Source organism: Neodiprion fabricii, chromosome 3 (assembly GCF_021155785.1).
Source record: "Neodiprion fabricii isolate iyNeoFabr1 chromosome 3, iyNeoFabr1.1, whole genome shotgun sequence".
Classification (NCBI taxonomy): domain Eukaryota; kingdom Metazoa; phylum Arthropoda; class Insecta; order Hymenoptera; family Diprionidae; genus Neodiprion; species Neodiprion fabricii.
This window is the reverse complement of record NC_060241.1, coordinates 39,161,214-39,184,643: the sequence shown is the minus strand read 5'-3', so window position 1 is coordinate 39,184,643 and position 23,430 is coordinate 39,161,214. Positions and strand designations below refer to the sequence as shown.

At 38.5% G+C, this 23,430-nt stretch overlaps 5 protein-coding genes across 18 annotated transcripts in view; 2 read left to right on the top strand and 3 right to left on the bottom strand.

Annotated features, from left to right (window-relative positions):
- Positions 1 to 153: 153 nt before the first annotated feature.
- On the top strand, positions 154 to 6,721 carry LOC124178981 (equilibrative nucleoside transporter 1). 5 transcript variants are annotated; one of them, XM_046562879.1, is made up of 11 exons: positions 154 to 303; positions 1,804 to 1,968; positions 3,401 to 3,482; positions 3,868 to 4,046; positions 4,210 to 4,304; positions 4,528 to 4,578; positions 4,777 to 5,009; positions 5,661 to 5,916; positions 6,007 to 6,092; positions 6,294 to 6,493; positions 6,584 to 6,721. In XM_046562879.1, the coding sequence occupies exons 2-11, from the start codon at positions 1,826 to 1,828 to the stop codon at positions 6,693 to 6,695; spliced, it is 1,437 nt and encodes a 478-aa protein (XP_046418835.1). In that variant the 5' UTR covers positions 154 to 303; positions 1,804 to 1,825; the 3' UTR covers positions 6,696 to 6,721. The 5 variants fall into 5 exon arrangements, with proteins under 5 accessions (XP_046418835.1, XP_046418836.1, XP_046418834.1 ...); XM_046562880.1 differs by lacking the exon at positions 154 to 303 and adding an exon at positions 510 to 839; XM_046562878.1 differs by lacking the exon at positions 154 to 303 and adding an exon at positions 510 to 1,071.
- Positions 4,928 to 9,904, bottom strand: LOC124178988 (protein-L-isoaspartate(D-aspartate) O-methyltransferase). 2 transcript variants are annotated; one of them, XM_046562894.1, is made up of 5 exons: positions 9,651 to 9,904; positions 9,310 to 9,449; positions 8,777 to 9,002; positions 8,547 to 8,648; positions 4,928 to 4,997 (listed from the first exon to the last, which is right to left on the bottom strand). In XM_046562894.1, the coding sequence occupies exons 1-5, from the start codon at positions 9,709 to 9,711 to the stop codon at positions 4,951 to 4,953; spliced, it is 576 nt and encodes a 191-aa protein (XP_046418850.1). In that variant the 5' UTR covers positions 9,712 to 9,904; the 3' UTR covers positions 4,928 to 4,950. The 2 variants fall into 2 exon arrangements, with proteins under 2 accessions (XP_046418850.1, XP_046418849.1); XM_046562893.1 differs by lacking the exon at positions 4,928 to 4,997 and adding an exon at positions 7,124 to 8,468 and having other exon boundaries at positions 8,563 to 8,648; positions 9,651 to 9,900.
- A 743-nt stretch (positions 9,905 to 10,647) lies between these two features.
- On the bottom strand, positions 10,648 to 19,810 carry LOC124178987 (protein-L-isoaspartate(D-aspartate) O-methyltransferase-like). Of its 3 annotated transcripts, XM_046562891.1 has the most exons (6): positions 19,676 to 19,810; positions 13,873 to 13,962; positions 13,541 to 13,680; positions 12,123 to 12,351; positions 11,807 to 11,892; positions 10,648 to 11,399 (listed from the first exon to the last, which is right to left on the bottom strand). In XM_046562891.1, the coding sequence occupies exons 2-6, from the start codon at positions 13,925 to 13,927 to the stop codon at positions 11,211 to 11,213; spliced, it is 699 nt and encodes a 232-aa protein (XP_046418847.1). In that variant the 5' UTR covers positions 13,928 to 13,962; positions 19,676 to 19,810; the 3' UTR covers positions 10,648 to 11,210. The 3 variants fall into 3 exon arrangements, with proteins under 3 accessions (XP_046418847.1, XP_046418846.1, XP_046418848.1); XM_046562890.1 differs by lacking the exons at positions 13,873 to 13,962; positions 19,676 to 19,810 and adding an exon at positions 13,747 to 13,865; XM_046562892.1 differs by lacking the exons at positions 13,873 to 13,962; positions 19,676 to 19,810 and adding an exon at positions 13,747 to 13,865 and having other exon boundaries at positions 11,280 to 11,419.
- LOC124178980 (facilitated trehalose transporter Tret1-like) lies at positions 14,284 to 19,848 on the top strand. Of its 5 annotated transcripts, none has more exons than XM_046562875.1 (6): positions 14,284 to 14,499; positions 15,441 to 15,515; positions 15,627 to 16,101; positions 16,932 to 17,499; positions 18,025 to 18,226; positions 18,366 to 19,848. In XM_046562875.1, the coding sequence occupies exons 3-6, from the start codon at positions 15,987 to 15,989 to the stop codon at positions 19,005 to 19,007; spliced, it is 1,527 nt and encodes a 508-aa protein (XP_046418831.1). In that variant the 5' UTR covers positions 14,284 to 14,499; positions 15,441 to 15,515; positions 15,627 to 15,986; the 3' UTR covers positions 19,008 to 19,848. The 5 variants fall into 5 exon arrangements, with proteins under 5 accessions (XP_046418831.1, XP_046418828.1, XP_046418829.1 ...); XM_046562872.1 differs by having other exon boundaries at positions 15,583 to 16,101; XM_046562873.1 differs by having other exon boundaries at positions 15,441 to 16,101.
- The window catches only part of LOC124178984 (WW domain-binding protein 4), a 29,923-nt gene continuing 25,945 nt past the window's right edge, over positions 19,453 to 23,430 (bottom strand). For all 3 annotated transcript variants that reach the window (XM_046562885.1, XM_046562886.1, XM_046562883.1), the window contains exons 6-7: positions 22,905 to 23,226; positions 19,453 to 21,251 (exon numbers count right to left, since the gene is read on the bottom strand). In XM_046562885.1, the coding sequence (XP_046418841.1) occupies positions 21,038 to 21,251; positions 22,905 to 23,226 (536 nt within the window). In that variant the 3' untranslated portion in view covers positions 19,453 to 21,037. The remainder of the gene's footprint in view (positions 21,252 to 22,904; positions 23,227 to 23,430) is intronic.

Sequence of the window (23,430 nt, the reverse complement as noted above, 5' to 3'; positions counted from 1 at the left end):
TTAATTCGTCGATTTATTTCAGCATATCGTTGAAGGGGTCGCCACTTCTTTTTCTCTTCCCTGAGGATTGAAGAGAATTAATTCGCGTTCGTTCTTATTCGTAATCTCATATTCCACGTTACGAAGTAGTGCTATCTGTGACAAAAACCTGCAACGACATGACGCAACAGCACGGACGCAAACCAGAAAGAAAAACAGTACCTACCATATCTAAACCTCGCTACAGCAAGAAAGTGCATTATCATACGCTACAAAAATAGGACGCGTACTCAATGATACAAGGTGCAAAAAACTGTATTTCAGGTGCGGAAATTCTCTCGTTTACAGTGATATTATTCAAAGGTTAATCAATCAGTCCTGATTTGACGAACACGATGCTTCATGAGCGGGAAGTCCAAAACATATGGACAATTACTGTAACGTTAATATTCTTTGTGCAGTGGCGTCGCTCTTAGTTTTGAACATTTGACGGGAAAGCGCTGAGGCTACGCCATCTTGCGCAGAGCTGTAAAACGTCGAGCTACGCCACTAGATACAGTAAATAATCTTTCTTCGAGCAGAAAGTACGGAAATTCGGGTTCATCGGGATAGCGAGAGCAGTGACAATAAAGCGGAAGCTGGTAAAGTTCGTCTGCTAACCAGCTGACGGATTTCGACTTAATCTCCGAGGTCTTCTTATCGCTCAATATCAATTCAACGCCCTTTCACTCGTCCACGAGCAATCCACGGTGGCTCGGTAGTCATTCGTCGTTTGTTATTGCAGTGACAAGTCTCGCTCGGTCTGACAACTGTAGAGTGTACATAAGTACAAAAGACAGCAGGCATGGTCGAATTCGAAGGTAGTCTGACGGCTGACGCTGTCATTTCATGACGTGGATAGGGGTAGGCGCGTGTGTACAAGTGAAACATTAATGTAGAATTGGAACGGTAACAAGCATTTGACGATTGGGGAAATTTTTTACGGGTCTTAGTTTTGTCCGAGCATCGTTTATTTTTTTATTTCTTTTTTTTCCTTTTTTTTATACTTGTGTTTAAAAAACAAAGAAACTACATATCGCTACTCGAAATTACGTAAGTTTTAATTGGTTCTCCGGTTAAGGAATATTATCTCAGGTAAATCCCAATCTCCTTTGATTATTTTTTTCAAATTCATTCCTGTAACGGACAATTTTCGTTTCAATTTATTCACGCGGGATAGAGGAATTTGCTTTGGAGCTGATGCACCTCTGCGGCGTTGATTTGTTATTCTCGCATTGTGTTATAGGTTTTATAGTTTTTTCCTTTCATTGTCGCCTTCCTTTTGTCCTAACAAATTATTCAAGATCTCGTTACCTTTTTTTCTTACTTGCTAGACAAACGGTAATTACCGCTTGTTGTACTTGCATAATTTGTTTCTCAATTGACTTCAAACCACGGCTTTTCCGATATGTGGCTTAAGTAACTTAAGTTAGTAACGTTATTATACTGATTCTCGTTTCGTAGGAATCTGAAATGCAGTAAATTATAGTAGCGCAAAGCGGTGATTCATATTTTCAAAGCTTGACCACTTCAAAGTCACTATAAAATTGCAAAGTAGTAATTTTCTCTCTCCCCCAACGTTTCGTTACGCTAACGTTACTAACTTCAGCCTCATATCTTCTGACGCATCTATAGATCACCGATTTTCTCCCATCACCTACGATTGTTATTAGGAACGAGTTCACGTTCGGTCCGTTTATTTATCCGCTCGTTATCGTGATTACCCACAGCTAATTATATTACGGTATACTTGTGGTGTATGGCCGAAATGCTTGTTTCTTTCAGATTATACCGTCGCAAGCACGCGATGTCATATTCAATCAACAGGCGTCCCTTGCTGGCGGGAGTTAGCGATAGCGAATTCGAAGATGATTTGACCGAAGTTGACGACCCTAGTGTCGTCATAAGGGATGAAAAACCGCTTTTGAAGCCACATGAACCTTTGGACAAGTAATCACACTTACTTGATTATATGAGCTTTTATCGTACCGACGAGGGAAATTTTCCCCGAAAATTTGCAGATTTTACTTTTACGCTCTTTATTCAAGGCCCTGATAATAGCTGTATGGATATACCAGCTTTCATATAATATATAGGGGTTTATTTAATGACCTTAACTAAGGACTTGCTGCTGTATTTGCGTATACAAAAATATCATTTTTCGTCTGTTTACTGCACTAATTCAGAACTCATATGGCTTCTAGGCTAGTTTATCGGACTTAAACCGATAAACACATTGAAATAACATTGGAAGATGATTGTCTGATTATTTGATTGTATTCGCGTGTAATTTCCGAAACCACAAAACCGAATGATAAAAGTTTGACATCTTCAGTGGAGCGTACATAGACAAAAAAAAAAGAAACGGCAAAGATAATTTCCGCCGAAATTACACGTCATACGAGTGCTGGACTTGCTTCAGCTCGCTGAAGAAACAAAAATTTCACATTGCTTTCTGCATATCATTTCCTTACAGCTCCTTTTTATTTTTATGTTCTGAATTCGCAAAGGCTTCTGTGAATTGTATCGAATGTTATTACATATGAATTGCGATGTGGTGGGCTGAAATATCACAACTGTTATTTTAAATCTCGGTGCAAAAATTCAATGGTTCAATGCATATTCCAAACAATCTCATTGCACAGCTCTGATATTCATTCTTTTATTAAGTATCACAGCAGCTTCGCGTATAATCTTAGAATTCAGCTCGGCTCTGATACAACGGATCATTGTGTGGAAATATTAACTGACACTGACTTTAGAGTTATATCATGTTTCTCCGTATTAATTAATTTGTTGTACGGACAACTGTCCCCTTATACCAAATTTTTCAGTTGAATCTGATTCACAGGCGCGGGTTTATTTCTGATTTTAAAAAAGCATTTCTAGACGTTGGCAAATTTCAATTCAATTTCGGAAAATTAAACATTATTAAGTTTCGTTGATTTTTCAAAAGATTATTGCAAATTCGAAACGTATTCTGGGAAAAATATGACAGCTTTTGCAAGCTTGAATTCTGGCGCTATTTTCGCAATTGCATGCTTATGAATCGTCGTTATTATAATTTCATTCGAAGGCTATAAAGATGGCGTCACTACAGCGGGTGACGTCATACGGCTACAGCCAATCGGTAGATATTTGAAACCTGCAGTGACAGCAGTTGAAAAATTTCACTTTCAAATTATATCACGAAATTTTCTATAACGTATTTATCGATACGTTAAGAATTCATATTGATCTTTCTCTAGTCGCGAGATGATATCACCGAAGAAATTACAAGTAATAACAGAATGGGTTGTAATGACCTAGTTATGCGATTGCGCATAATCCAATAAACCAAAGTACGCGTAATTTATCCGCGTTATTGCTTCTTATTTTACAGATACAAGTTGGCGTATATAATTTTTTACTTCCTCGGAATGAACACACTGATACCGTGGAGTTTTTTCGTCACTGCTAATGATGTGAGTAATTTAATTTTGATGACACATACACGACATACGAACGTATCTATACTTTATTTTTCTACCCTTTTCTATAAGGTAAAATAAGTTTGAAATAGCAAAGTTTATTGAATTATGACCTACCAGTCGCAATTCAATCAGCTACTGTTTATCATTGCAACTTGGTCCCGCGATAATTAAGCTTATTCATCAATTGCGTACGCTGCAGACATTATCGTACAAAGCCATGGTCAAGACGATGAATGTTCTTATCTGGACTTGTCACTGTGGGATCTCAGTATCAATTTTCGAAGGCGTTAGACGTATCAGGATGCAATTGATGGGTATAAACAAGGAGGCCATATCCTAATTTAATTAATCAAAAGCGTTTTTGTTTATATTTCAGTACTGGATGTACAAGTTCAGAGAAATCCATGTAAACAATACTGGGAGGCATAATTACACTCACACCGAAAATTTAGAGAAGAGAAATGATCTCCAGGCGAGTTTCACATCCTATCTCAGCGTGGCTAGCGCGATACCAAATACGCTTTTCCTGGTGGTCAACACGTTCATAAGCAAAAAGTAAATGAGAAGTTCACGTGTTAGAGAAAGATTGAAATAATACGGATATTGGTCGCCTCTTGAAGCGAGAAGAAAAAATACTTTGCACGAAACGAGGGAATAAAACCTCCTAATCCACGGAAAAAACATTAAATTTATTAATCCTGAAATATTTTATTCGCAGAATGTCTCTGAGGATGCGGATGGTCGGTTCTCAGTTCATAGTGTTCCTGTTGTTTCTCATAACAACGGCACTTATCAAGGTCAACACAGATGAATGTGAGTGCTGTTTATTATATTATAGTTATTGTAATCGCGTGACAATTAGTCATCTAAGTGTAACAATAACAGAGTGTTTCACGTGTTTATTTTTCGAGTTCGAAAAGATTGGCGCGTTTTTCCGAAATAAATATTCTTTGCATCTGAATTGTAGTGAAATACTTACGTTATTTAGTATTCTCAATTTATCGTGTTTAATAATGTTAAATCGTTTTAATTACAGGGCAGAATTTATTCTTCATAATCACGTTAACAACCGTTGCAGCTATCAATGGTACGTATGATTGTGATAATCAAACAAAATTTTTGCAAATTTGAAAATTCTAATGTCGTGCAATTTACGTTTACCTTTACAAAAATTTTGCCAAGGAAATAAAGCGGCTCATAATCAAGTATGATTCACTTTTAGATAATAAGGATTAGTTCACAATTACATAAATTATTGTAGAAGAATGTATCGTTCAATTTTCAGCTTCCTGCGCTATTTTTGGAGGAAGTTTAATGGGGATAGCAGGGCGATTTTCGTCTGGCTACATAACGGCGATGATGGGTGGCCAAGCTTTAGGCGGAATTTTCACAGCTCTCGCCGAAATCGGTTCCCTCTGGATAGGCGCCAGTCCCGTTCTCTCGGGTCTGGTGTACTTCATCATAGGAGATGCGATGCTGTTTCTCTCCTTAGTTGCTTACATGATCCTTGAGAAAGCAGTAAGAAAAAATTTCATTATCTTTCGTTTGATTAATTATTCAAACTGGCGAATTACGGATTCAATTTGCAAAATAGGAATTAAACAACGTATAAAATAGATTCAGATAACGTCTAGAGGATGGAAAACATTTTGTATCACCTTATTGAATATGTTATTCGCGAAAACTTTCAATAATGCAATTGCGTCAATTGTAAAATTGTATTATTCATGCAAGTGGTATTTCGCGTGTTGGAATCATTTTATACGAAATAATACCGACGATTAGCAGCTGTTTCAGAGTTATAATACGATAAGCGGTTTTTCATTATCCGTGTATTTTATACATACGTTCCTCTTTGATTGATGTAGTAAATCCTCGTACCAGATGTTATGCAATCAGTTCAACTCTAGTATTCTGCAGCCGTCAGAACTGTGACGAGCAGATAATATCCATATATTTTTTCTCTAAAAGATCAATTGATATATTTTCACCTGCTGTAGATGTCTATATCACTCATAAGGATATACCTATAATTAATGCAGCAAGCCCTTCTGCATTCTGAAGTTATATTGCACACCTCATGAATCATCATGCAGTGAATACTTGTTGGCAAATTTTATCGACTCATATTCCATTAGCGATATGTGATTCATTGACATATTTTCACAGGTGTTTTTCAAGTACCACATGCTTAAAGAACCTTCAGAGTCGTTAATCGCATCTGACAGAGATAACCATATTGGTGGTGGAAATTCCCAGGATGTCGGTTATGACGAGGGAGCGATATCTTACTTCAAGATTTTCAAAAAGATCTGGCATTACGGTCTAAGCGAAGCGATTACATTCTTAGTTACCATATCTGTTTATCCTGCAGTTACTGTACTCGTAGACAGTCAAAATAAAGGACAAGGTCATGCATGGAATGGTAAATCACTCTTCCAATCATTTCCTTGCGTCTGGTTCACCTCGGTATCATTTTTAATACTGCAATACTATATATCTTGTTTCGTTTCAGATATATACTTCATCCCGGTAGTTGCCTACCTTTTATTCAGTATAGGCGACTACGCAGGGAGAATATTGGCAGGAATTTTAGAATGGGTAAATGTGATATTGTCTACGTATAGTAAGGATATAAAATTTCACGTTTGATGCATATTATATATTTTTCAAATTATAAATCTCGATTTGGCTTCTATGCCTCTTTAATCGCCTCATAACAAAAGTGATACTGTTTTTTTCTTGTTGTGTATCTACTGGAAACACTTCAAGTAATTTGTGTTGTTTTTTATTTTCGCCTAGCCAAAGAACAAGCCATGGGTAGTGATTTTCCTGAGCATCATACGAGCTCTTTTCGTACCAGCGATTATGGTGTGCAATGCACATCCCAGACATCATCTTCCCGTTTACATAACTGACGACATCGATTACATCCTGATAACCATGTGCTTTGCCTTCACCAACGGTTACCTTTGCAACATTGTTCTGATATTAACCCCGCTGTAAGTACAGGGAAATTCATTTACCGTTGAAATGCGATGTTCAAAAACACAAACTTTGTTATCTTATATTTTGTTTTCGGTTTGTCACAGCGTCGTCGAACCCGAGGAAAAAGAAGTTGCCTCTGCAATGATGGGTGCCTTTTTGGGCGCAGGGTTAACAATAGGTTCAGTTGTTAGCCTGGGGATGGTGAAATTACTGTGATTAATTTTTTTAAGAACACTGCTGTATTTAATAGACTGCCAAGACCTGATGATCAACTGAACTTTGGATATGATTATCGTTTTTCGTGATGATTATTTGAAGTATTTGAGTTCCTTTACTGTACGTAAGAACAAAAAAAGGAAATGTGAGAAAAAAATTTCATCCGAAGACAGACTGCCATACCAATATTAGTATTGCTATGATAGAATAAAGCAGAAATGCGTAAAAAATGAATGTGGCATATAGTTATACGTATCTATTACAAAAAAGGTATTGAGTCTGTTTTCTACCTCTGCGGCATCATTCCATAATTAGGTATATGAAAAACGCATTTTTTACAGCCAGTTTACTGTATGATTGTAATTTCTTGCTGACTCATTTAGTCACTTGGTGATTATGTATGTAATATGTGTTTTTTCTATCGCGTATCTAGTTCAAAGCCGGCACAAATAGGGTACTAAGCTTATGACCGACCAAATCAAATATCATCTTTACGTGATTATGTGTATGTATTTACACGATTTGTAAAAATGACGAGATAAATAGGAGTTTACGGGTTTCACTGTTGTTCAAAATATATTCGGTATCTCAATATTTTTTACTCAGCTGAGTACTGATTGTACGTAATAAGGTATATGAAATTTGTAATTTTAAACAGTGATTTTCGGATTTTTTTCAACCATAACGAAATGAAAGTAAATTATTCTTTTTAAATTGTGTTGAGTGTACAAGTGAGTTTCTGTTTGTTTTTATTTTTTTTGTTTTGTATTTTACCTTACAAAATTCGTGATATTTTACCAAAATTTGCGTATCACAGAACTCCTGAAAATGCACATTTCCACAGTGGAACAATGTTTTAATGAGAATCTACTCAAGTTAACGCAACAGCTCGATATTTGATGTGTACCCGTCAACAATTAGTAAATGTATATCGTATGAATAAATTCATAAACTTGTGTAAAATAATGTAACGTTGCATCATTTGAGGAACGTCCAATCGTAAAATAGTAATATTTTAGATCCGATTCTACGTTCGATCGATGCAGTACAGTTAGACAAACTTTTAGTGATCTTATTTATGATTGTAGATAAAAGAAAAAGAAATTATAGTAATTTAGCACTAGAGAAATAAGAACAGATAAATTTTTATGTATGTTATTAATAAAAGAATTATAATCCGTGATTGTGTAAATATAATTTTTCTAATAATAGTTGATATTTAACGTAAGATTATACTTTATTCGACTCATTCGACATGAGGTGCATAGAAAATTGTACACTATGTATTTACTACATTTGATTGATTGATAAATACTGTGTAGGGTGATTTGAAAAGGTAAAGCTGCAGCTCACCCTTGAAGATGAATATGTACGAGATTTTCATAGACAGAGGCAATTTAAATTTAATTGATAATTTCAGCTCTCGGCGACACAGTTCAAATATCATGAGTAAAGATAAATTATAGTACACAAATTTCACGAAAAAATAAATAAACTCGATTTAATAGTATAATTCACGATTGATCGATTGAAATTAGAATAAAAAAAAAAAAAAAAAAAACTAATTCAATCACGGATTCATTGAACATAACATCACTTCCATGACCGTTTTTGCCGTTCTTTGTCCGTCAATGGAACGTAGACGACCCCCATTAACGATTTACGTCGTATTTTACCATCATCCGACTTGTCAAATTGAACCAGAGTCTGATCTGAGTTTTCTGCACCCACTGGCACAAGGAGGCGACCTCCAGGAGCCAACTGATCTATCAACTATGGGAAAGAAAGAGATGTCCGTATCAAAATAGACGTCGATTTGTTAGAAAAGGAATATCTGTGCAATAGGGATACCGGTACGTATACTAACAGCTTGAGGCGTTTCCTTTGCAGCAGCGCCAACATGTATTGCATCATAGGGTCCACCCTCGGGCCAGCCTAGCCTGCCATCGCCGACTGAAAATAATGTTAACATTTCCACTTAGAGTAAATGTGAAAATCTTAATGTCGAACAATCAATGAACCGAGTCATAATGTTGACGTCTTAATTTTTCAGGGTCATTACGAATCTTTTGATTAATTACCCACTAGTTTAACCCGCCCGCTGCTTAGTAGCTCAGGATTATCTCTTGTGATATTTTTCACAGCTGCCTCCTTCAATTCTGGTATGTGCTCTATACCAATCGCGACTCCTTCAGGACCCAGCATCATAGCAAAGCATGCGGTTAGGTACCCTGAGCCTGAGCCAACGTCCAGTGCCTTTCCACCCTCTTGGAGTTTATCTTCAAGGAGTTGCAGTGCGTAGCCATGCTGAAAGTAAAATTTCAAAGTAAACTAGACGATGAATCAAAGGAAACAGCTAGCCAGGAAAGAAGAAAATAAAATTGTTATGCAAGCTTTCTGTTCAGTGAGTGAGTCTAAGTTGTTTGATCATTTTGGTGAATTTATTGCTGCGATTTAGAAGCAACGTAGATCAATTTACAAATGCTCTGGAACAATATAAAGACAGTTATTAAATCGAATTTGATGATACACTTGACCTTGGTCAAGTTTTGATCACGATAAAGCAGAAAAATGGTTTGACGGAGGTGGAAAACATTCTGTTCTTATAATATACCATGTGGGGTGCGCTGATTGTCACTCCATAGCCGATCCCTTGGGGTGCGTCAATGTAGGCTTGTCCAATGCTCGTGTAATTTCCTCTATCAACAGACTGCATAGCCTTGACAACTCGGTCGGCTTTTATTATCTTCGAGTCTAAAAATTTCACATTAATATTTTGTTCAGAAACAGATCTTCAGCTTATAACTAAGGCCAAAGCAGGCGATAATACCAATCCGTACCATCCGATCCATACCAATTCGTACATCATGATACTCTTTAATCGACGCGAAATTTGAAAATGTGGTGTATAACCTATGTAGGTAAATATTCAGAATAATATTTCGCTCAACTTGCCTTTCAGATATTGAACCAATTCGTGGTTGTTCTTTCCGTGAAATCGGCTGAGCCAAGACATTTTCGTGGCGGGATAAAAGAGCGTGAATAAAAGTAAAAGTCTAGTAGATTTAATTTGAAAACAGTGCTCCGCATTGCATCTAGTACTCGCGGCAAATCATTTTTCACCCGATAAACTTGACGTTTTTATGTCGTCGTTGAAAGACGCTCCTTGATGTATGCAATACGTGACGGTACTTATACTAGATGGCGACACCAATTGTATTGTGTTGTTCAATATTAATTCCGTTCATTTCAAACGCACTGCAGTCTGGTGGTCATTTTTTAAACTACTTTTGCCGCAAATGGATGAGCGGTGAAATAGAAAATAACGAGTTGCTTGTGGGAAGAGATAATTTTCAAAAAAGAAATTTTCAACCTCAAGTACATTGCTAAAAATCATTTGACAACGAACATTTTGTCGCGAATTTCGCTAATTTTCATCTCCAAATTACGATAGATGTATCATGCTTTGAATTACCAGCATCTGGCTCGTGATGCATATGGCGCTTAAAATTGCATGGTAATAAAATACCATTTCTGTACCAAAACTACGGGAATAAGGATATAAAATCCATTCGAATAAGTAGCATAACGGAATGTGAAGTTCAAGCTCGCTGCTATAATGGGAAACGATAAATTATCCGCAAAAATGAGCGTTGACATATTATACTATTGACTTACAAGTAAATCTGAATCCATGTGTTCAAGGAAAAATATGTATGTATAAATGTATATTTTATTCTTTGTGCATTAATGAAAAAGTAATAAATTATTTTTTATCTAATTATGTATACAACGTATGATATATTCAGCTACTTCTAAATTCAAACTTTACCAACGTGTAGCCTATTCGTGTATGCATATACAATTTTCAATATAATCCAGACACGGTAGATTTTAAAAAGTAAGATTTAAAATTTAATTAATAATTAGCGAAATCGTAATGACAATAACGTAATGTAATATAATGTTTATTTAGCTGTGTAAATACAATCAGTGCAATGAATACAATGAATACAAAGAACACAAAGTGTACAACAGAATAAATTGAAAACATAAAATTACAAGTAGAATTGGGAACATAAATTTCAACATTCTGAATTATAAAATTTAAATTGCGAAGAAGCTGGTTAAGTCCGAACTAATTCAGTTAAAACAGAGGCGATAATAGTAATAATGACAACAACAACAACAACAACAACAATAATAATAATAATAATAATCATCTGATCCTTCTATATATATGTATTCTGACAATGTCTCTAAATCTCTTCTTTCTTCTGTATCTCTCTTTGCCAACTCCGACTTCCAAAATTCGTACTTTACCGTTGAATTTTCATTTTGCGCGATCCCGCGTATAACGTATGTGAATAATGTGATACACGCGGATTGCAATTTATATAAGAAATATATGACCAATTAATTTGGCATTTGGCTGGAGAGCATTTTAGGAATCGTATGAAATTATGCGGACTCGACTAAAACGATGCTGTTAATATTTTTTTTTTCTTCTATAATTCAGTTTAAATTAGCTAGCTGAGCCTTAGCGTCGGTCAATGGAACGTACATGACCTGCATTAATTTTTTCGTCGTTATAGATCCGTTGGGATTTTTGTCGACTTGAACGAAGTCCTGGTACCGTTGAAATCCTTGGATTGCGACAACGGGGCATAGAAGACGACCGCCGGGCGCCAACTGGCTTACTAACTGCGGCGAGTGAAAGATATCTGATATGCGTAATTATTTAAAACTCAACACTGAAACTCGTTCATTTCGCTACAGCAGATATGCCAATTTAAGTCTATATATAATACATATAATTATATGAATACACAGACGTCTTCAAGCAGCGCGCAGCTGCAGTGGAGCTTATTATAGGTATACACGAGAAGATCAAATTGATTCAGTAACAGCGTGGTGAAGAGATCTTTGGATCAACAAATTGCGCACCTGTAGCGAAATGAAAGCGTGCCGAAAAGAAAGACGACAATTGGGAAACTGAAGGATAGAAAAAAAAATCGCTCTTTCTTCCAGAGGGATTTGAAATCACGAAACTTCCCAATCCAGCAGACTAGGTCGAATAGTGAAATTAAAATTTGCCAAGGTCAACTCACGGTTTCAGGCAAAGAATCAGCCGCGGCACCAACGTGTATTGCATCGTAGGGACCGTCCGCTTCATGTCCTAGTCTACCATCCCCGACTGTAATGTTAAAACGATGTATACAATGCAGTAAAAAGAAAAATTTCCAATAAAACGACATCACGGAAAGATAAAACTCTTGACTACGCATAAAAGTGCGAAATACATGAAAAATATCGTTTATTCATATAAGCTACTCGAAATTGAGACTTTTCATGACAGAATTGGTAGAGCGGGTTTGAATTTTTTTTATTTATTTATATTATATTTTATTTTATTTTTTATAGTACCAACAAACTTGATTCGCCCGTCCTGCACTAAATCGGGCCTGTCCAGTTCGACGTTTTTCCTCGAGCCTTCAACCAACTCGGGGATGTGCTCGAGGCCGACGACGAGTCCTCCGGACCCAACCATGTGAGCCATGCAAGCAGTGAGGTAGCCACTTCCGCTGCCTACGTCCAGGGCGTGGGCGCCTTTCCGCGACAATTGTTCCGTCATCATTGTCAGGGCGTAAGCGTGCTATGACAGAAATCAAATTTCACGGTTGAAGATTTCGGCTGTTCGAATGTAACGTTCCCTTCTGTTTCCCCAATAAAACGTCAGATTCAGAAGTTGAGTATGAATAGGACACGGAAGTGAAAGAGAATTTTAATTATTCACCTTTCTCTTTTTTTCGCTGGATGAAAAATCTTTCGTCTATAATAATTTCGTTACTTTTATGAATTGATTAATTAATCGAGTTTCAGAGGTGCGAAGTTGAGCTTTTCGCGGAAAATTTTTGCACCGTTGCTAATTCTTCGTTTTCTGTATTTCTTCTTTTTTTTTCAAACTTGACTCATTATCTTCGTCTCAGAGAAGATTCGTTAATTCCGCACTAAGTTGATGCTAAAAGTATAATTCATAATTGCGTATCTAATTAAATACAGCGATAAGATGGAAAATTACCAATAAACGACAAAGAAATTGTATTCTCAATATAGATACAAGAGAAGCTATGTGTAAAGAGATAATAGGGTTACGAAGATACCCCCATTTCATGTTCGACGACGACGACCATCGATCAATTAACACTCGCAATTTGCGTTTACGGATCTTTGACAATCTGTTGCCCTGCTGCGATATAAATGTCACAGATTTGTTTTACAAATGAATATGTTCTTTTTTTTTGTCGCAGCCGTATAATAAATCTACGGAGACCAAGAGCAGCTCAAGGTAACCAAGATTTGCGAAATTGCGAACGTGAAATGCAACATTCGAGCATTACATCGATGTTGTTGGAAAAAGTGAGACGTTGTTGATTCGGAATTGAAAAATAAATACAACCTAGGCTATTTGCAACGCTCCGTTAAAACAACCGTGACAGTTGCAATGAGTGGAGAGAACACTAAAGTCAGGTGTTGATTTTGTAAGATAGGATCGTGCAAAATGTATAAGGTAGGTAAATAAAAATACAGCCGGCTATGCGAAACCATTGTCACGATCTTATCTTATTTTTCAAGATTTCTGTGTCATGAAATATAAATAATCGATAATCATTGACATAAAAAATCCTTCCAGTTTTCACACCGAAGCCGATCGTGTGGCAAGAATGCTTTTTTCCATCAGTTGTTAAAGATTCCGCCATTCCCCATTATTCGAAAATAATTTGAAATCATTCTATGCTTTGTAAAAGAAATTTGAATGTAAAATATTTATAAAAAACATTTACCATGTGGGGCGCACTTATGGTGACGTTGTAGCCAATTTTTCTTGGCTTATCCAAGTAAGGGTCAGACTCGTGGCAATATTTCCCTCTGTCAATTGCCAGCATAGCATCTTCTGCTTTATCCGATCCAATTATCCCGGCGCCTATAACGTAATTACCCAATTTACGCGTGATATATATACATATACGGAGGTCTAATGATCGCGTACCTAATTCATACATTATCATCACACTAATGTACAGTCTGAAACGGCCGACGATTGTATAATAAAGACGGAAATTCGTATATAAGCGGCGTAACGATGTGGACATTTCTTCAATTCACTGTAACTCACTTTTCAGCTTTGCGACCATCTCTTGATTCGTTACCCCGTTGCAGTGCCATGCCATCCTCTTCTATTCCTCAGCTTTCTCGAGGAGCGTATCTATCCAGCAAGAAAGTACATACAATAAATTCAACGATACTCGCAAGATAGGAAACGATAATCCGAGCGAATGACACAGCGGCGAAGAGCGCATCGCGATCTTAAAAAGGTCCGTTTAAACATTTATAGAACGATCCGTGACGACTGTGAATGTAAAGCTGCGGCACGTGGAGGTCTCCAAGCGTCTCTGATCCGCGGCTAAAGCTCAACTTTCTCACTGTACAAGGTACGGTCAGCAAAGGTCTCTGTAGTATTGATTTCGTACGTTGGATTCCCGGGTTTTGTTGGGTTCAGTCGATTCACGGTCGCGACTCTATCTGGTTGCATATGGGCGCGCTCTGGAATATGCAGGAACCTAGGTCGTGAGTCGAGATTCCACAGCCACCGTGACCCACTTCACCGGCTTGACCCAGTCCTTATCCCGAAGGACTCTGTCAGTGGGGGAAAATGGTAAGAAACGGAAGTACTTGGGCCGAGCTTCCCGAGTGATAAACGTGGTGTCGGAGTAGCTTGGTTTATGCAAAATACACCGAGAAGGTAACAGTAATTAACGTCGACGTTTCGAGTACCGTGAAAAAAAGTCACCCAATTTTTCCGTGCCTCGATTAAATTTCTGTAGAGTGATATGTGTACTTGAATATGACGGTCTCTCTCTCTCTCTCTCTCTCTCTTTAACTCATCATCTGCGATTCCGAATGATGTAACAGTGGATTGCAATTTCAAAGTTGACTATGTGAATTTGAAACGAACTTTGTTTGTTGATTCTACCTTGTTTGATTTGATTAAATCACTTGAATCGAGGTGTGTGGAACTATTCTTGTACCGTTTGAAACAGACCGCATTAATAATTACTTGACATTAGATACGCGATGAGTTCATGCACCGTGGCTGGTGTTATATTCTGGGTAGAAATGGGGAACAAATTACTAGATTGTTGGCACAAAATAGATGATTGCAGCTGAGAGAGTGGGAAGGGGGGCTATTTGAAGTCGGCGTCAAGTTCACGGTAAAAAATCTTACACACCGAGGATTTATGTAAAGCTCACGTCGGAAGTGTCTCTTGGAACTGTGCGGGAGAAAAATTTATGAACCGTTGCAATTCTCGTATTGCCAAAGAGTTCTGTAAATTAATATAGCGTGTAGTTTAAGTCTGGAATTGTTATATCTTGAGACGTGTGATATATATACGATCAGGCTATGACAATTATTCGCTGATAATGAAACTGTACCTGTTCAACAGAGATGCGCGGAATGATTCTTCCGAATTATTGTCGTCTCGTCTGCTAAATTTTTTTTCCACCACCTACTCGAAAGTTGATCTCTTTAATCCTCGACGACAATATGAAATTACGTGGTTAATGCATAAATTAAGAGAGAAAGAAAGGACTGATGGTTCATTTGACGCACGTGGAGAGTGTCTGATGTACCGATGAGTTGTGAAAGAATCGCATGAGTCTTTATTTTCACATATTTTTCAGAATGTTTCGACCGAAAATTCAGTTTCATCTCAAGGCCTCAAAAGACGAGAGATTTTTTTCTCAAAGAAATGATGAGTAAGCTGAGACCTGATATGTACCGAGTTTAGAGAAGCAATAATTGCTGAGGTTCCATTTTTTTCAGACGTTTCATTCGGCGCTCGGTTGACGAAAATTCGTGGGGTTCAGACGACCTTGATAAACTTTGAGTGACTGTAGCCGGAGCAAATGTTAAAAATCAGCGATGCGGCGTCGGCAATGCAGCCTCTTGCCGCATCGCGAAATTGATTCTATAAGGTGCAACTCTGTCGGCTTCTCGGACTGGAGGACTGGCGTCAGGGAGGAAGATAAACGGCGGCAGGCAAGATAAAGCTCTCCTGCTCCTACAGCAGACGCAAGCTCCTCCCTGCAGTTTCCGATGCTACGGATTTACTATAAATTGAGTTGAGTTGATCTCGCCACGGTCAGACGATGGGTTTCCAGCTTCTGTTACACTGTTGAAGGATTGCTGTGACTACTTGTACAGCCACGTTATCGTTGAAAACACTTATGGTCACGTGCCGAGAACATTTGGTTGAAACACAACCATCCGACATGGATAAAGAAAAGTGCACCCCCGTTCGGGAATCGGGAAAATATCAACAAATCATCGCTGCTGTGACAAGTGTGTATAATAACAAATATAAACATTCGTGGGTACTTTTGTAAATATGCGTAGCTCTAAATTTTGTGCGTCGTAATGATTAAAGTAAAAATAACTTTAGATTTAAACTTGCGGGGGTTGAAAGTTGATTTTTTCAGTTACTCGTGCCTTCAACTAAAGTATAAGTTTTGTCTGAAATGTTTATAGGAATATCCGTCACATTGAAATTGGCGGGAGATGGATGGGGGTGAAATTATTCAATTGATGTGCACTTTGACTTTGAATTTGACTTGAAGTTCGTAATTATTTATGGAATATATCGCGATAAAAAAAAATCTACAATCTCAGTCGGAATTATTCATAAATGGTTCATCTAAAATATAAATCGTCCAGATCAGAATACCCTGCATCGTATACCTTTCATTTTTCATTTCAATTCTGTGTTCGTATAAATGGACAACGTGTCATTACTGTCGATTTGTGAATACAAATACATCAGTTATGGCGATATTAATTAGTATAGCTTTATGCATCAATCCTTGACGTCTCAATGAACTTTTCCTTCTTACGTACGGATTATTTAAGGAGTCCCACTACCTAATCAAAGGTAAAGGCATTGGACTAACTCAAAGCTGCAAGTCTTTCTAAAAAACCCGGGATCGAATGAAAGGCTTGGAATGACTTGTCACTGATACTCTAGTAACTTTGCACGACTTTAAGCCACTTCCCACGACTCAAGAATGAACTAAAATGACTTTTGGCAGACGAGGACAGTGTCACCCCTTTGGTTCCCTATCCTGAATGAATCGACCATTTTCTCCCCTAAATATAACTTTGTTTCAAACTTTCAGTCAACCTGGCCGCGTTCGCGTACGGAACAATGGTAGGCTGGACATCACCGATGACACCGCAACTCCAGAGTGATAATCCGCCTGTTGGAGTTGAACCAATGTCGGATGAGGGTGCTTCGTGGCTTGGAGGCTCCCTCTGCGTTGGGGGTCTTCTGGGCACTCCGCTCTTTGGCATGATGGCGGAAAAATTTGGGCGGAAAACTGCCGGATACTTGGTGGCGATGCCTTACGGAATTTGCTGGCTCGTCACCATATTCGCCCAGGATCAGAGCTACCTCTTCGTGGCTCGTTTCTTCGCCGGAATCGGTGGCGCCGGTGCAATTTTGGTGGTTCCCCTCTACGTCGGGGAGATCGCGAGCAACGACATCCGCGGGATGCTTGGCAGCCTGCTCGTCTTCTTCATCAACATTGGTATCCTCCTCACATACGTTCTGGGGACTCTCCTGTCCTTCCGTGTCTTCGCCATTTGTGCTTCGGTTATCCCCATGGTTTATCTCGGGGCGTTTATATTCATGCCCGAATCGCCGACGTATCTCGTTCGCTGTGAACGGATGTCGGAGGCTGGAAGGTAGGTCGTATGGATTCAAACTTTCCGTCATATTTTCAAAAGATCACCGATTAATTTTGCTCGGGAAATTGTTCAACGATATTCATTGTGACTTACTTTTACCGTTATCGAAAGACTCGAGACGCTTTTTAGTTTCGTCTTAATACGATCATTATTTCGAGTCATTGTACCGACGTCCCGATTCTCGAGCAAGACTTGATGGTGTTGGTTCACACCGATTCCATTAATTGAAAAACAAATTACGTATGATCGCAACATAAGCTCAGTTCCGAGTATTCCTGACCGATATTTTTATCGGAGATTACAGCAGCGTGGTAGTTATAATAATCAGTGTTCTCGTACGTCTCGCTGAATGGATGGAGTGTAAGAGGCCGAGGAGATAAATTGAGCAGGAAGATTTTTGTCTGCTATTTATAGTGTGCTTTGTATTCTGATTGGTCTATTGACACATGTCGCCATTGGTAGACAAAAGAATGTTAATTTATGGCAAACGTGCTACACGAATAGATTTACGCTTGTTGACAGATCTTTGCTGTGGCTTCGAGGTGGCGAACGAGAAGTCGTGGACAAGGAGCTCGCCTTTCTGAGCTCAATGGCCAAGGAGTCAATCGTGTCACAGCAGAAGGTCGGCTTCAAGGACTTGTTTAAAACCCGTAGAACGATCAAGGGTGTTATAATCGCGTTCGGCCTCCTGGGCGGGCAACAACTCTCCGGAATTTTTGCCATAGTAAGTAACCAGGATCGGCATCATCGTCTCGCAAAAAGCTCCGCTTCCCAACCAACGACATCCACATCATTCTCAGCATCATCTTCATCGATTTATTCATACCGAGCGGTAAATAACGATTGTTTAATCATCGTTTCAGATGAGTTACTCGGCGACGATATTCAAGGCTGCGGGTAGTTCGTTGTCCCCTGACATGGCCGCAATTATTGTTGGAGCCATTCAAGTATTCGGCTCGAACATATCAACGGCGATGATGGAACGCGCTGGAAGAAGACTATTGATTCTGATTTCTTGCGCCGGTATGTCCGTCTGCCTTTTCACACTCGGATTCTTTTCCTACTTCCAAAACCACGGTTACGAGGTAACGGCCTTCAGCTGGATTCCCGTAGCTGCGTTGTCGGCTTACGTGATCGTTTACTCCTTGGGCATGGGTCCAGTGCCATTTGTCGTCGCCTCGGAAGTCTTCAGTCCGGAGATTGCCGGGCTGGCCAATTCCGTCTCCATGGAGTTTCTGTGGATACTGGCCTTTCTGGTATTAAAATTTTTCCCGACCATTTCCGCTCTCGTCGGTATTTACGGGTGTTTCTTTATCTTCGGCGGGTTCACCGCGCTCACGTTCGTATTCACGTGGATTTTCGTCCCGGAAACCAAAGGCCGGTCTGTCGACTCCATTCTTCAAGAACTTGACGGAAACTCGAAACTCAGGGACCGTGCGAAGTACATCACGACCGAAGAGTCGAGCAAAACCGGCTCAAGTTCCGCCGCACCAACTCAGGTATAGCTTATAAGAGATTTGTTTATAGAGCGATATTGTGGTTTTTGCGTGTTTACGTAGGTGAATGATCAAGTCCAGGCAGTCTTATGCCGTTACGATTGCGCAGTCGTGCCTTTTAGAAGAAGTATTAAGATAAAAGTAAAATTTCGCAAAAAGATTCGTTAAATCGGAGTTCAGAATAACTCGATAGATTTTTAGTAGAAAACGAAAAAAAAAAAAACATTCCATATATTTTCATTAGCTATTTGCATGTGTGACGTAGTGCGTGAAGAGAGAAAACTCTAGCGTGATAATTGTTAGTTATTTTTTGAAAATTTTTACAATAATATCGAACGTCGAATTGTACGTTATATAAGAATATTCAAATTTCACACCGGGATCAGCTTTGCCAACCAAGCGAATGTTGTGAAGTAGGAACAATTCCAAATTTAGTTCAACATTTATTGTTTTCGTTGAAACAAAAGAATTAACATATCGGCTTTGATTGATCGTTGACGAGTAGAATCTCTTCGCTTGTCTTCACTTTCGCGTCATTCTATTTTTGATAATTGTTATTAAGGGATCAGGGACCATGAGAATGATGGAATATTTTTGGGCATCGATGTTAGGCTAGCTAGCTTTTGAAATTGCATAATTTTAACTTAATTAAATGGCGAGCCCCAGTTTAAACTTACGTTTGAAAAACTGCCACGGGCTTCGCGCCAAGCAGCTAGATGTCAGTTATCAGCAGGTGAGAAGTCGTTTAATCGGGTCGTTCCACTTCGAAATTACAAGCGTATGTACGCGTTATTTGAATCCTCCGCTCTCGGACGATCGACTCGTGTGATGAATTTTAGAATTTTAGTTTTTTTTTAAAAAAAAGAAGTATTAAAAGTAAATGTTTAGACGAATGAGAATTATTGAGGTACAAACAATTGCGAGGGCTTTATAGGCCAGCAATTCTCAATGCAGCAGCGAGCGAGGCGCCACCGTTGGCGAATCGGTGACGTCTTGATCATCGACGCCATTTTGGAACACGACGCGGTTATTTTTGAACACACATATCTACGGTGCGTAACAAATGAGATCGACTAATTCAGTTTGTAAATAACAATTTCGACCCGAGTTATCAGCTTTTGCTATTAAGGCGGATATCGTATTGGACATATCGTTGGTTTAAGAAAAATGTTGTATCATACGTTATAAATATGTAACATAATTATTACATTATACAGATATGAATGTAACTTAGGACAGAGTATTTTTGTTGTAAATTTTAGCTATAAGTATTTATTTTTAACTTATAGATATTCATCATTGTAGTAAAATATATAATGTATTTTAGTTTACAATTCGCTAAACACGTTTATATCTCAATCCCGTGTGTCTAATCGTCGTATTTTTCGCGTGTAAGTATGAACGAAAATTGCGAAATCTCATATTAGATTGATTATTCGCGCTCGGGCCGTGAAAATGAACAATATTTTACGGTTTGAAAAGAAAAAACAACTTTCTGTGTATTACCGTAGAAAAATTATTCCCAAAATGAAGAACTGTAGGTATTCCTTATTTATTTATTTTTTTCCGCGAAAAACGGCATTAGTTGAACTTGCTTAAACACTTTCAGTCATTTGCCCATAATTTTTATAGTCCTAATTTCTTAAAATGTTCACACATCGAAATATTTTACTATTCAATGTACTATTGATTCATTTATAAAAAGTACTGACAAATAGCAGGGAGTCAGTGGAAGAGAAACGTCACCAGAAAACAGATGACGAAATAAAAGTAAAAATAATTGAATTACTGGAACTTCTTATAGAGTGTTCGGTAAAAGAATTTTCTTCGCTAACTCGACTTCACGAGGTTTTCCGTTCTTTCAGGAAAGAATAGAAAATACTCTCCACAAATTGAATTAATACTAGTTGTCAATTAGCGAAGGAGAGGTGATTACGTCAGGACAAAGAGCGCACAGCTGTAGAAAAATCCCGAGAGCATTCCTAGGTGAATGTAGTTATTTACTTGGAAAAAAAAACAAAAAATTAAATTTAGGGTGTTTAATCGTCGTCTAGCCTTTTCCGAACGTTTTTGTTACCAAACTTGCGTTTTTTGAAGGTTGAGGGAACGGTCTCTTCATCGCTATCCCCGGCATCGACTCTGGATATTGTTTTCTCTTTGAAAATTCGCTGGGGCGCTTCTCGCTCCAACGAGGGAACCGAAACTGCGACAAATTCATGTTTCGGTAGCTGCAAATCGACCGGCTTCTTCTCGCTGAAATTATAACAATAAATTAATTTACTGGTTCGGTTCCTCAATTGAATTTCGAGGACGAAAAGCAATTTGGACGTTCCTGTTACGTCATCCGATAGTCGTAATCGTAATTAGATATTGAACATTATTCGGTATTCGAATACCGTTAAAACAACGGGAACGAAAATTGTCTGTCAGTTGAGTAAGATCCGATCCTCTTTTGTTTTGCTACAACGCTGAATCGCGATTTTGATACAGTTATAAATTTGTACGTAATATTAATGGTCGAGCTGGGATGAAACGTGAATGTCCCATAAAAAGGACTCTGCGAGGACAACATTGTGTAATATGCTCGAATCAATAAAACGTAAACTGCTTTTTGTCATTTACATCCGAAGCGGTAATAACGACCTCTTTTGTCCGTCAATTTAATTTACCTCTAAATCCACAATATTACATTACATACATAAGCTATTCAATAATATTTTATGCGGCAAATAATACACGGACCAAAAAACTTTCCCATATCGAGAGAGACTGGACATCTCGTTTCATTCAATTAAAAAACTCTGATATGTTAGCGAAATTGATCGAACGATGAGAATTTGAAATAAAAAAAAAAAAACAAGAAAAAAAAACGAAGTTCGTTAAAACGAAACTATTCTCCATTCAACGTAACCCAGTTTATCTCGCTGAATTGGCGGAACGTGTTTGTCGCCGATGGGTAAAAAATATAGGTATGTATACCGGTACAAAACGAGACGGAATCGCATCAAAGAATCGACGCGAATCGACTTTATGCCTGTCTCTGCGTAGGTAAACATAAAACATTTCGCCAAATGAACCTGTGTCAGCATTCAAACACGGGGACATTTGTATGCGTCCCCTGTCATCCGTAGGTTATTACAGGATCTGTTATTTAAAAGCCCTTTCTAGGTAACCGGTAAACTTTACTTCGGGCGAGGCTCGACTGGAAATACGAAAAATCAAACTGCCATGGGACACGTGATACGGCTTCGTACCTTTGCGGACGAAATTCATTACGTGCTGACGTGTTTCCCCGGTTGTTCTGCATTCGTTACAGTTTTCACTATAATATTATACACACCCCTGTATCCAGCTCCCCAAAGCCCAATAGATTACCCTGAGGAATACACGAACACAATTTGCCGGGATTCACGGGGGTTCATCAAATTTCTACACTTTGAAGGCCGGGATACCCGGTATTTTCAATCAGGGAGATTCAAATCAATACTACTGAACGTAATTTCTGCATCGATGATATAAAACGGAGACATTTCGGATACTATACTTATTCTATTCTCGGCCGAAAACTAAAATGAATAATTAGGTCGTTGCGCGTGAAAAAATTGAATACATGTATGGAAAAGCAGAGAAATCAAAAATAATCTCGTTTTTTTTTATTAGATCGAATAAAAATTAAATCGAATACACTAGATCGAAAATTACAACACTATGACGTCAGTCATACACGGGATCGTAAGATCAGTTCAATTCAACTGCTCTTAACACGCGCAATTATCTACATTCTGATAAAATAGAGGAAATATCCGACCTAATTATCTTATGTGTTTCTCTGCTTTGTACACATAAAAAAATTGGTTAATTCTTTTTTTTTCACGCGAAGACGCAATTATATCCTGGTCTTCTCACATCACTTGCACGGTCTTCCACGTTCCGTAGGGTTGTGGCCGTTCAGGCACACTGTAATCTCTCCTATAGGGAACGCTGGGTGATTGATCCTCATCATCGTCAGCCTCGACGGCGTGTTCTTGTTCCTCCCGTTGCTTCCGAATCTCTTTGTATTTTTCTCTCTCGGCGTTGGCTCGCCGCTCCTCGGCGGTTTCCTCCTTCTTCTTCTCCTCGTCCTTGGCTATTTGAGCCAACAGTTCCTCCTGCAGAGCCAATTCCTTGGCTTCCTCCTCCTGCTCGGCAATTGTCGCGAAACCTTCCGCTGGTGGCTCCCACACAGATTCTGTTGAAATTTAGCGGTTCAAATTAAATTCACACATCAACGCCGCGCCTTGGTATGCAGTGGATAAAAAATATTGCGAGAAATATTTTTTTGAGTGGTTTTTATTCTGGTCATTTGAATAAAGAGGTTCGAATTGTTTTTTTTTTTTGGGCATCTTTTATTGCCATCGCTTGCGATTGGCTTCAGGTAGATGACGTCACGTCG